Here is a 13215-nt window from a genome sequence, read left to right on the forward strand (position 1 = left end):
AAAAAAAATACATTTGTATCCATCGTCTTGATTATACATTAAATCAAATACAAAAACTGGGGTGGTTATGTGAGAATAGTGAATCCTTGGTATCCATCAAACATTATTCTACCATTAATATACAGAAGAAGAACATCCAGAAGAAGAATATTTTACTTCAAAAGAGAAACTGAATCTTTTTCGCAAAATTATTACAAATAAAAATACAAAGCTATTTCATACAGAGCCAGACCACTGAGCTATCTAGATCAGTGTTATACAGAGACTGGAAGTGGCTCTTCAAAACCCATCACTACCACCTAAAAGCGTACCTAGGGGTAGAAAATGGCAAGCTCTCCTACATCAGATTAGATTACTTGGATATTTATCCCAATCTTAATTGTCTACGCAATGACTGGTGACAGCTCTCCAGGATCCTAGGCAAAAGTCTTTCATATTTGTTACTTCATCATCTGTTTTCAACTAGTGATGTCAGGACTTAGACGGTACATATGCTATTGATGTACTTTGGCTCTCCCAATTTAATTCAGAGTTTGAGGCTTTGCCAGTTTTGCTTTTAAACTACTATACCAGTAATTCAATTGGAGGAGAAACAAAATAAACAGGTAAATTAAATGCACAGAAGAGCAGCAAGAAAAGGGAGTCAAGACATTCCCCACCCCCACCTGGTACAATATAACATTGAGTACATGGGTCTGGGGTAAAAGAATGATGGCACATACCTCCACTATGCCGAGAAGAATCTGGAAGGACGACACCAAAGTTGTTGGTTGAACCTTCCTGAATAACAGAGTGCTTAGGAACGCCAACTGGTTGAGAGGGGCCCTGTGTGTTCTTTGAAGTTGAGGATCTTTCTAACAAACAGAGTATATGCTCAATGAATAAATGAAACATGACTAGAAAAAATAATGTCAGTCTCTCCTGAAGTATTTTTGAACCTTTCTAGTAAGCCCTACAATCACAAATATCCTAAACAAAATTTACTCCCTTTCAGAACAGTATAAGAAGATAAGACTGGCACTGAAATTTAAACTACCGTGTTTCCCCAAAAATAAGACAGGGTCTTTTATTAATTTTTGCTCAAAAACGCATTAGGGCTTATTTTCAGGGGATGTTTTATTTTACAGTCATGTTATCATCTTCTGATTGCTGCACAATGGTGGAGGGTGGGGTTTCACCTAACTAGGACTTATATTACGATCATCCTGAAAAATCATACTAGGTCTTATTTTCAGGTTAGGTCTACTTTTCATGGAAACAGGGTACAGACGTTAAACTAAAACTAAATGTTATTACTGATGTCTCAGCAGTATAGCCTTTGCTATTAATGGATAGCCCATACACAGAAATTAATTTCTGGAATACACTTTGAAGAATCCTCAAGAAACATGAAGCATTTTACAAACTACCTTTTTCTGTTCAGAAAGATCTTCAGTCCCACTGAGCTTCCTACTAAAAAACAAAGGACAATTTCTGCTGATTCCTCCTTACTCCCGCTACCCTTTGGTACCACTTCCCATGATGTTCCAAAGAGTTCCACAATCCATCAGAGTAGACTTCTATAGTGAGGAGAAAGCTCTCCCTTCTAGTATTATTATTATTATTATTATTATTATTATTATTATTATTATTATTATTATTATTATTATTATTATTATTATTATTATTATTATTATTATTATTGTTATCATTGTTATTGTTATTGTTATTGTGAACGGAATTCACAAATTCTTAGGCTCCAACCCAGACTTGTGCTATACCCACAGGTGTAGTTCAAAACAGCTACTGAGTATGAGGTTTTAAAAAATTGCCATTTTTAAATGGGTATTAGAGGTTTCTACAAAAGATAAATTTTGTTGCAATTTACTCCAAGAAAAGAGGCATAGCATGCCATGCATTTCCTTACCTTTGCTAGTACGGAAAGTGAGCATGGAAGGCTGACCTTCCCCTGCCATATTTCGGGCTACCATCAAGACCTCATAGAGACTGGACGGTTCCAATTCTGAGAGGCAAAGTTCATTTTCACTTCCAGGGACACGAATTGTATTCCAGTTGGTAAAATTGAGAGTATCATCCAACTGCAGGAGGAGGAATACAAGAGTTCTAATTAGTATATGACAAGATGTTGTCAACTAGTAATTTAAGTACAAGACAGTCATTTATTTAAGCAAAGCTGTGTACATCATTAACAGTCACACCAAAAATCCAAGTTTCTTACTTACTGAAGTTCAGACAATGTATGCCTAACAAATACAGAACTTTTTTTCTTAATTATTCCGTTAAAATGTTATGATTAAGCTTGGAGAACAGGAGAGACAAAGACACAGAGGCACCAGTGCATGTATTTCTGATTTTCTTCCTATGTTCCTGCACAACTATATGCCAGCTTTAGCAATTTGCAACCAATTGCAAGTTGCAATTGCTTCATGATGAGAAGTAGGACATCTATATGTATCTTCAGCTGTCCTTACTAATATTCCATACCACCCAAATCTAAGGTCTAGTAGTCAAAAGAAATTCTGAAGCATGGGCATAGAAGCTCTGACTCACATTAAACTTTATTTCTAAGAGAGGTTACTAGAAAAAAGAAAAAATGTGTAACAATTTTCCAAAAGCGCCTGAAGTCATAAGATAAATATTAAGAAAAGAACAATAAAAGTAATCAAAAACTGATGGAAAAGATTTCCACTATGTATAGCCAGTGCTCAATGTATAATGGAACCAATGATCTCTGAATACAAAATTATATTTCTAAAAAGACTGCCACAACAGTACAAGAATTTTGTCAGATTAAAAAAAGAAATTACTTTGTGGTGCTTCTGGTTTTAGGTCAGAATGAGACCATGCTACCCAGAAATGAATAGTTCCAATTTATGGGAAAGGTTTGGCTTAAAGTTCAGTGAAACATGTTTAATGTTCAATCAAAATAATTTTTCTATAGCTAGTGACTAGCCACAAAATCTTTCCTAAAAACACATAGTGAAGATCACCCACGTCACTCATGCCATTCATATTCATGAGCTGATTTACATGAACCTATGAGAGGACTGGAGAGGAGGAGTCAGCAGCTACATGAGGTTCGGCAGGAGAAGGAGGAGTCAGAAAGGCTGGTTAATCAGAGAGAGAGGGAACAGATACTGAGAGATAGAGTTGGTTAGAAAACTAGGTAGAGAAGGTGGTAATGATATAGCAAGAGAAAAGAAATATGTACTGAGAGAACTGTTGATGATTTGCTTATGTATAACGTGTATCTGAAGAACTTCTGTTATTATTCAGTCTGCTTCACTTCAATAAATGAGTTCTGTTTCTGTTCACAAGACAAGCGTTCAGACAAACATAATTTATATTGTGGACTGAGATAATCCACTGGTGGCAGCGACAGGAAAACACGACGAGAGCCTTTGTGAGGGAAAGACAAACAGGGGCCAAAAGGGCGAACGCCACACACACAAACAAAAATAATTAAATGCATACATTATTTACCAAAATATTTCCACATCTACTGCATAATTTAGATTTGAACATTATACTTACTGAGCAAGGCCATAGTATGTTGCAAAAGAGCAAAGCTACTTCAATCACTGTTACCAGAAATCCTCCAACTATGAGAGTTATAGCCTGTGTTCTTTCTGGCCCAACCCTATTGTTAAATGCCAGCATTTAGAAGCTTTCCAAGGTTCTTTTCTTTCTAAGCCAGGAACTCTTTTTTTAACCACAAATAGTTTACTAACAAAAATGATGACAGTCCTATTGAAGGTCTCTTCCTTTGTCCCCAAAAAGTAACAGGAAAGCATAAATTGACAGAGGCAAAGCCATGAGGAATTACCTTGCGATATTTCACAAAATAGGCTTTAATCGGCTGGCCACCATCTTTTCCAGGCCTCCACACCAGATTGTATTGGTCTGGTTTAAGTGTCTGTGGAGGACTCAGAATTATTGGAGCTTCTGGTGGGGAAATGCCACTGGATGTTTTTTCTGTAGCAATTTCGTCAGTAAGAACCTCTGTTGGAGATGAGCTTTCAAGGCCCATTTCAGAATCATGATCTCCACCTCCTTCATCGCTCTGAGTAAATTCCACAGGAGCAATTTCTTCTGCTTTTGTACTAGTTTCATAGGGAACTGCAGAAGGAAGTTAAAGGTTAGGTATACACATGGGCCAAATGCTATATATCTCTCTGTACAATTAGGTACAGTGCCCACTCAAATCTTAGGTAAAGGTAAAGGTTCCCCTTGACAATTTGTCCAGTTGCGTCTGACTCTAGGGGGCGGTGGTCATCTCCGTTTCCAACCCATAGAGCTAGCGTTTGTCCTAAGACAATCTTCCGTGGTCACGTGGCCAGCGCGACTAGATACGGAATGCTGTTACCTTCTCACTGTGGTGGTACCTATTTATCTACTCGCATTCTTGCATTCTGCATGCTTTCAAACCACTAGGTTGGCGGGAGCTGGGACAAGCGACGGGGGCTCACTCCGTTGCGTGGATTCAATCTTACAACTGCAGGCCTTCTGACCTTGCAGCATAGAGGCTTCTGCGGTTTAACCCGCAGCGCCACCACATCCCAGTCACTCAAATCTTAGGTTCTATATACATTAGCTTAACCCTTGCACCATGACTTGTTCTGTTAATCTCAAAAAAAGGACAAGCTCTTGTAGCATAATATCGTACAGATGACATTTTGTCCTGAAGACTGATGGAAAAATAAAACATACAACTGCTACAGAGCACTTCTACCAAAAATATTTACCCTAACCAACGTAAGAAAATGTAGGTGTCACTTACTAACTGTAAGGAAAGTCACTGAACGAGCAAACCCATGTTCATTGGTTGCTTCACAGATGTACTTCCCAGTGTGCTCTTCTGTAACAGGCTGGACATAGAGGGAGCTTGATCCACCTCGAGACATGATGAAGTAGCCTCTGTCTGAAATGGAGTTCCCAGTTTTTGCTTGGGAGGATAATTTCCGTGATTTTGAATAAAGCACCTGTGAAGGATGGCTAGTAATCAGCCCATGGTTATTGTACCAACGGATTACAGGAGTGGGCAGTCCAGTAGCATTGCAGGATAGCATGAATGTATCACCATCTGTCACTTTGGAGCTTCGCGGCAATGAGGTTATAATTGGTTTGGAACCTCTATCTATTTCAAATAAAAAGACAGACACACAAACTTACTATACTAAAGCACAACTGTTCCACATACAGAAGCCTGGGCAATTATGGAGGCAATCCAGGGAACAACATGTGGACATCTTTCAGACCTTACTTACAGAAACTGTTTTGGCCACAAATGCATTTTAAAAAAACTAGGTAAAGGTAAAGGTTCCGCTTGACAATTTTTTTCCAGTCGTGTTCGACTCCAGGGGGCGGTGCTCATCCCTGTTTCCAAGCCACAGAGCCAGCGTTTTGTCCGAAGACAATCTTCCGTGGTCACGTGGCCAGTGCGACTTAGACACGGAACACTGTTACCTTCCCACCGAGGTGGTCCCTATTTATCTACTTGCATTTGCATGCTTTCAAACCGCTAGGTTGGCGGGAGCTGGGACAAACGACGGGAGCTCACTCCATTGTGTGGATTCGATCTTACGACTGCTGGTCTTCTGACCCTGCAGCATAGGCTCCTGCGGTTTATCCCACAGTGCCACCACGTCCCTTTTAAAAACAACTACTGAAGTGTTACTATGGCAGATTTAGTCAAGAGAACTATTTCAGTAAGTAGATATTTAGTAGGTAGAGCCTCAGTTGTGTCGTATGTAGTGGATAGAGAAGTCAGACTTCTAGAGACCTGGTTTCAAATACTTGCTCTATTATAAAAATCACTGGGGTGGTGGTAGTAGAAATGGTAAACCATTCCACAAATGTTTCACATACAGTGAAAACCCTGTTAGTGTCACCCTAAGTCAGAAGTAACTTGATTTTTCATAACAGTTAACAGATATTCAGATAAGCAATTCATTTATGCAAATTTTTAAACAGACTACAACCAATTTTCCAAGTGTAATTGTCTTATAATTTAAAAAAAACTATTTTAAATGCCAACACTATGAAAAGAGCTAAACAGACTCAGTGTCACAAATATATGGTTTAGCTTACAATTAGCTAGTTCAAGAAAAAATGAAACTGGATTATTATAGCTTTAAAATAACCATTTACTTTTTTTGCTTGCAGTCATCCAGGCAACTACTTTGTATTTTCTTTCAAGCTGCCACTGCAACTTCAGTACTTAATAGCACTATGTAGGCAAACAAACATATTTCTTCTTAGAATTGTATGATTTAAAAATAAGATTACTGGTCTATGTGTTGGTATATCCAAATGGTCTGGTTTGGTATTCAGGATACATCCAAAGTAAATTTACCCTTCTGGCATCTGTTTAGTTATGCCACTCATGCACAAAACATGAAAATGTGGCCGATGGATGAGGTCAATTTTTATTTTCTCTAGTTTTTGAAATAAGTCCAGTAATCATCACATACTAGGTGCTTATATGGTTATTATAAATATTTCTACACTCTTCTCATTTGCACAAAACCTGAAGCTATTGCACTATGAATTAGCCAACTATTGGTGGAGTATAATGTATTTCACAACAAAGTGGAAGACACAGGGCTTGTACAACCCTACCACTTGAAGACTAGCTTGTTGACTAGAAACAATTCGGGAGAATAGCCTGTTTGATTCCTTGGGCTACCCTTCATATAGACTGAAAGAGGGCAGAGAACACAGACTGTGAAAAAAATGGTGTGGTAACTCTTCTTGTACCTGCTTGAGAATGAAGTCTCCCAGTAGACTGCACAAATCCAATACTGTTGTTTACTAGACACTGATACAACCCTGTGTCTTCTCTGTTGACATCAGCAATGCTCAATTTGTTTCCCGAAGGCAAGTGTCTTGAAGAAAGGTAGATAGGGGCTGCATTATGGTACCAGGTGACATCAGGTATCGGGCTTCCATGTATTTCACAGGAAAGATGAACATTTTTACCTAGAGTTATTAATTGATCCTGCAATCCTTTTGAAATCTGAGCAGGTTCTTTAAAAAAAAAAAGGGGGGGGGAGAACATTTTCAGACAGACTATACTGAATTTTGTTTTGCTGATAATATTACACCATCATGTCTCACTGACTATAAATGTCTCTCTTCAAAAACCTATGAAATAAGTATTTCGGAGTTGTCATAACTTACCAAGTACATTTACACTGTAGTTCACATGTTTTACAGTTCCAGACTCATTATCGACCACACAGGAGTAATTTCCAGCATCTGATGTATCAACTGAGTCAATTGTAAGGTGGGAGTGAAATATGCGCCACCTGCCTCTCCCAAGTGCATCTTTACCATCTTTATACCAGTGGACATGTGATGCAGGCAGTCCACTAACAACACATTCCAACATCAGAGGATTGTACCGAGGTACTGTCAAAGCCTGAGAACTGGTAGGATGAATTATATGAAAATCCTCTGAGGAAGAGCCTGGAAATTGAGAGAAGGAAAAAAGTTCTTTTGATGTGAGGCATAATTGAGGCAAAAAATTCTATTTGGCAAAATTCTGTTCTATAATTTTGCATGGTGTAACCTAAATTGGGTGCCAAAAGAACTGAATTTAAAATAACTGAAAGCTTCCTATTCCCTTTCTTTTAGATTCTGAAGTGCCCTCGGGCTTCTTTTTGCCCTGGGGAAGCCTTCAGAGCCTCAATCCTAATGTCTTGGTAAAAGGGACATGCATTTGTGGTTAAACTGCTGTACTGCACCCCAAACTGTGCTCACGACCTGAGGTTCGATCCCAGGTAGCCGGCTCAAGGTTGACTCAGCCTTCTATCCTTCCCAGGTTGGTAAAATGAGTACCCAGCTTGCGGCGAGGGGGAGGGGTGTAGCCTGCATAATTAACTTGTAAGCCGCCCAGAGAGTGCTTGAATCGCTACGGGGCGGTATATAAGCAGCACGCTTTTTGGTAATAGGGACATGCATTCAGATTTTCTGGGTCCCAACTCTCTGAATTCTTCAATAATTCCCCCAGCAGAATTCTGGGAATTCCAGCCCAGAGACCCACAACTACAGACACCTTCAGACACATCTGTTTTGTTCACCTGGAGAAGGGCCTAGCTCCAGTTTAACCTCCTGTAAAAAAAAAGGAGCTGCCCAGGAAGTTAAACTAATCCCAGCCATCCAAGTGGGAAACAATTCGTGGGATCTGTTTGTAACTTTTCCTGTTTTTAGTCTAGCTTCACTAGACTTCTCCTTGTGAACTTTAAAAACTAGCTTTCAGTCAGATCAGTAGTCTTACTAACTTAGTAATATCCACTCTGAGGGACAGCAGCTCCTCAAGGCTCTACTTATGGATTACAGAAAAATCAGAAACTAAACCTGTTAAGTTGTATAAGCAAAGCATGTGCTTTACCACCAAGGAATGGTACTTCTCCAATGGTTGCTCGGTGCAGATGTAACTCTTAACAATGGTTAAATAAGACACTGTTTATAAACATATTCTAAAATGGTGACTTCAATTTAATCCAATTGTTTAGGATTTAAGCAATTGTTTAAGCAGGATGAAGGGAAATACAATACAAATTTATTCTACAGCCAAAGGCCCGATAAGAAGGGAAATACTGAATGAATTTTCAGTACAGGGTATAAAGACGACTGAACTTCCTTACCAAACCTCTTCAATAAAATGGACTGGATTCAGATGCAGAAACATATATAAAAATGACAGAATGTTGTGCCTTTTATTCTGTGATTTCACTGAACAATTTTATTCTTGCTGTGTTTAATACTTACTGCTGATTATGATCTTATGTCCAAAAGGTTCAAGTTTGAGATCATCAGTGACTGGATTATATGCTGCACACTTATAAACTCCTTTGTCATCTAAAGATACATTCAAAATTTGTAGATTTCCAGAAGGGAGAATTAAATAGTTTTCTAGTTTAAAAAAAAAGGTAGATTAGCTTTAATTTCAAAAACCAATACAGAACGATCTTCTACTGTGTTAATTATCCAACTTTTAGATTTGAAGCATACTTCAAAAGAAAGTACAGTGGTACCTCGCAAGACAAAAGTAATTCATTCTGCGAATAGCGTCGTATTGCGAAATTTTCATCTTGCAAAAGGGTGGTTTCCCATAGGAATGCATTGCAATGGATTCCTATGGGAAACCTCGCAAGAGGAACAAATAACTTTCGTCTTGCGAGACATCGCTCTTGCGGAAAAAAAACGTCTTTTGAAGCACAGCCATAGAAAAAGCCGTCTTGTGAGTCACCACAACAATCACAAAACACTTTAGTCTTGCGAGTTTTTCATCCAGCGAGGCATTCGTCTTGCGAGGCACCACTGTATATAAAATACTAAATGTTCAATAGACGCATATATTTATATTACATATAATCTCACCTGTTGATTGTTCCAGCCATTTCCCCCGCACACGGAAACGAACTTGTACATCTGGATTACTTTTTGGTAGTTTGCAATGAATTAAAGCAGTATTTCCTTCTTCTACTATAACTGTGCTTCTCTGCGAAGTTTCAAAATCATCAAGATCTAGAAGAAAACGTAATTTCTATTCCTTTAAACATTTAGAAATTGGATCTACCATAAACAAATTTTCAAGAACATGTTTGCGTAACATGATTTTGATGCTTAGGGCATGTCTGATGACCTCCTTTCCTGAGAAATGACAGTACTGCAAGTCTTGGGCATGTATATGACTTCTCAATTAAAGCTTCTGCATACAGCCATCTGGATTTTTTTACAGGTAGTCATGCAATGCAAATGCTGCAGGCTTTTTATAAAAGAACTGAAAGTAACAGGAGATGTTGAGGCTCAAGGAATCATGGAATACTAGTTAACAGAAACTTCTAATGCACATAAATACCAATTCAAAGCATTTGCAGTTTTATCACTAGTATTTCACCTATAAATATGACAGACTTTCAATATGTTCATAGCTTCCTATAGTCTGTACAGTTTGTTAATGCTGATTGACCTTTATAAGCTCCCAAGGGGACCTTGCTATGGGTCACTACTCTACAAAAACACTCTTAATTGTGAGAAACTTTCCTCTTCTGGGCATTGTGAACATGCTTGAAAGGCAAAATATCTTTATAAAGGAGATTCATCAATAACCAGCTTACAAAGGGACAATCCCAGTGTTTTCTGTCTGATCATAAGTATCTAAATCATTCTCAACTCTGAAACAATATTTACTAGATGATTTTAAAAATCATGATTCTACTATGTAACTTTAAAAGACAAATATCGAAGTTGAATTTTGCATCTAATTCCCCCCCCCCCCGATCAGTCATGAAACATAACTTATAAGGCAAAGTATGTTAACTCCCATGGAATTAATGCTTCATTAAGGACATTACTCTTTCAAATGAGGTCCAAGTGATTAGGTTTGCATCGTCTGCTTAAAAGCCACTGAGGTTTGGGTGGGGCTTCAGGCAAATTTTTTTCATTTAACTCAAACGCTCTTTCCAGTTCACACTTAAAAGGGATTGACAGACAAGTTACTACTAGCTTCTTTCAAGATTAAGTAAATATTTTCAGAAAAGACATAGAATAAAGATTTTATATCATTCAAAACCACAGCTTAACTAAGAGGGGTCAACTCTTGCCTGCAGTTATTTAAATACACAGAATATTATCTCAAACATTAAATGCACATACGCTGTAAACAGAGAATGAGCAGAAGAAATGGAAATATCATGACAGTAACAAGTTACATTTTGCCCTTAAGCTGAACATAACTTACAGGCTATAGACACTGTTGCAGGTCTGCTGATAATGGCACCAATGCTGTTGTTGGCAATGCACTGATAGACACCAGAATTTGATGGACTAAGAGAGAAGATTGTCAGGGATCCTGGCAGTGTGACTACTTGTTCAATATTCTTATGCAATTTCTGTCCATTGAATAGCCAAGAAACATGAGCTGTAGAGGGTTCAGCAGAACAGTGAAGTTCTACAGTTGCACCTGGCTTCTGGATAGTAGAAAGGGGCTCAGAAATGAAGTGAGGAATCAAGTCTAAAAAAGAAAATAATATTTATATACAATTAGACTCCTATGGCACATCATTCTGAAAATGATGTGAAAATAACATGTTTTCAATTTTTCTCTTAGAATATAAACATCTATATTTCCGTACAGTGGCCAGAATCCTATTGGTGTCCACTGCTGTTCTATGTAACCTGTCATGTCTAAATGCACTGAACTGGTGTAGTGTTGGGGCACATCTTTGTTAAGTGCATGTTCATGTGAGCAACTATGCAACTGATATGTGTTTCAGTACCTCATCAATGAATTGCAACAAGTTAAACAAACTTTATGCAAACACTAATAGAATTCTGGCCAATACATACTTTTGTATATCTTACAACATTTTTAACATTCCACATTGGAAAAGAAACCAAATTCTATAGCTGGGACTTTAAGGAAGTCATTTATGTACACTTTTCTCACAACCAAATTTACTATGCTAAATCAGGCCATTTTGAATAAACTGCAGCTAAACTATTTAATAGTTATTTACTGATATTCTCCTTAACTTGATCTTAAATTTTACACTTTTTTAAAAAAAACTGTTTTAAATACAGAAAAATTTGACTAATTTTAGCTGACTTGCAAAATGTATCAGAAAGGTAAGAATCTATAAGGGAACATTAGGCATATGTGGCATTTCATAAGATGAGCTTACCTGAAGCTGAAGTTGAGAAGAAAATCATAAGCAAAAGCAGTTCTTGTAAAGGGCCAAGATCAGGCTGCATAGTGTTAGGTTAGAAGGCTTGATGGCAAACAGCTCTAGGCTAATCAGAGTCACTGAGGAGCCTGGAAAACAGAATATATAGGCAAAATACTTGAATGATCTTTTTTCAAGCCTTAAATAATGTACTCTACTGGTACTGAAAAATATGGAAAACATTTATGAACAAGAAATTTAAATCACAAAAAGGCCAAGTTAAAATCAATGCATTTCTAAACCTAAACACATCCATTTATGTGTGCAAAGGATAAGCTTCCTCCTCTTTCTGCCTGCTTTCACTCCTTTACACACCCATGTATTAACAACTTAGGAGCTGAAGTTGCTGTCACATTCAAATTAACACAAATTTATGTACGTATGTAACAGCCCTAAGGCCTATGGAAAGGATGATAAAAATACATATACAAAACAATGCAGACCAATCTAATCAAGGATAACTGGTGACTTATGGAGACAACTGCAGAACTGGACTTTGAATTACAGTACAGTAGTCATTGTAAATTTGATTTTTAAAGAAAAAAATGGATGAACATGAAGTCCTCAGTAATAAATGTCATATTAAAGTTGAAAATCAAATTTCAATCACCAAAAGACTGCATTCCTTTTTTTATATGATAATGATCATACAGTAAAATTGAAAATAAACATCACTGTTAAAAAAAAGAATTTCTAAAGCACTGTTTTATCCAAAAATGAATCTAACAAAGGTACACACTAACATTTGAAATCTACAATATGATGTAAAAACATCAAATACTAATCAACACAATAAAGTGAGGAGGAATAATTATTCTATCAGCTCAAAATATTTTAATTTAAAATGCTGTAATTTTAGCTGCCTTTTCAGACAACTGTCTCCCCCGGTCTATAAGAGAGAGACTCATCTATGGAACAAAGGATTCTAAACTTTTTAAAAATGCAGGTTTTAACATGGAATGAAAGGAATACAGTGGTGGTGTCAGGTGTTACCTCTTTTTCCAAAACCAAAAGTTGAAGTGTGCCTCAAAACTAGAAGTGATCATTCTAAATTATGACTTCTGCAATAGCTGTTTATTTAGCTGTCAGCCTTTCAAAACCTCTTCATTTCTTCCTAAACAACTATGTTGATCATGCAAAAATAAATGCAATGATTTTAGTAGCTTTTCTCAATCCACAAGTCCCATGCTACTAGGAGGTTTGAAGTCTGCAAGAAGCCCATGACTACGTGCTCTCTGAGTCCTGATGACTTTCCTCAGTCATTGATGTAACAGAATTGTTTCAAGAGATTTAGCAGGATACAATATGATGAAAGGAGCCCTCTCTGGCCAGCTGAGCATGCTGGGCATTCAAATTAGTCTTTATAGTCTAGTTTCCCTTTATTGAACCTGGCAAGTAAGAATGGAAGACAATAGGTAACCACCCCCAGGACTGAGGTGGGTGGGGAGCTGTTACATGCTGGCACAAATGCCGTTTCTGA

At 37.6% G+C, this 13215-nt stretch overlaps 1 protein-coding gene across 3 annotated transcripts in view; it reads right to left on the reverse strand.

Annotated features, from left to right (window-relative positions):
• The window catches only part of CDON (cell adhesion associated, oncogene regulated), a 134110-nt gene that overhangs the window by 25010 nt on the left and 95885 nt on the right, over positions 1-13215 (reverse strand). For all 3 annotated transcript variants that reach the window (XM_072978902.2, XM_078379804.1, XM_020811565.3), the window contains 10 exons: positions 11694-11824; positions 10751-11023; positions 9388-9534; positions 8776-8919; positions 7183-7470; positions 6760-7029; positions 4781-5137; positions 3827-4119; positions 1907-2078; positions 723-854 (listed from right to left, as the gene is read on the reverse strand). In XM_072978902.2, the coding sequence (XP_072835003.2) occupies positions 723-854; positions 1907-2078; positions 3827-4119; positions 4781-5137; positions 6760-7029; positions 7183-7470; positions 8776-8919; positions 9388-9534; positions 10751-11023; positions 11694-11763 (2146 nt within the window). In that variant the 5' untranslated portion in view covers positions 11764-11824. The remainder of the gene's footprint in view (positions 1-722; positions 855-1906; positions 2079-3826; positions 4120-4780; positions 5138-6759; positions 7030-7182; positions 7471-8775; positions 8920-9387; positions 9535-10750; positions 11024-11693; positions 11825-13215) is intronic.

This window comes from Pogona vitticeps, chromosome 8, assembly GCF_051106095.1.
Source record: "Pogona vitticeps strain Pit_001003342236 chromosome 8, PviZW2.1, whole genome shotgun sequence".
Taxonomy (NCBI): Eukaryota; Metazoa; Chordata; class Lepidosauria; order Squamata; family Agamidae; genus Pogona; species Pogona vitticeps.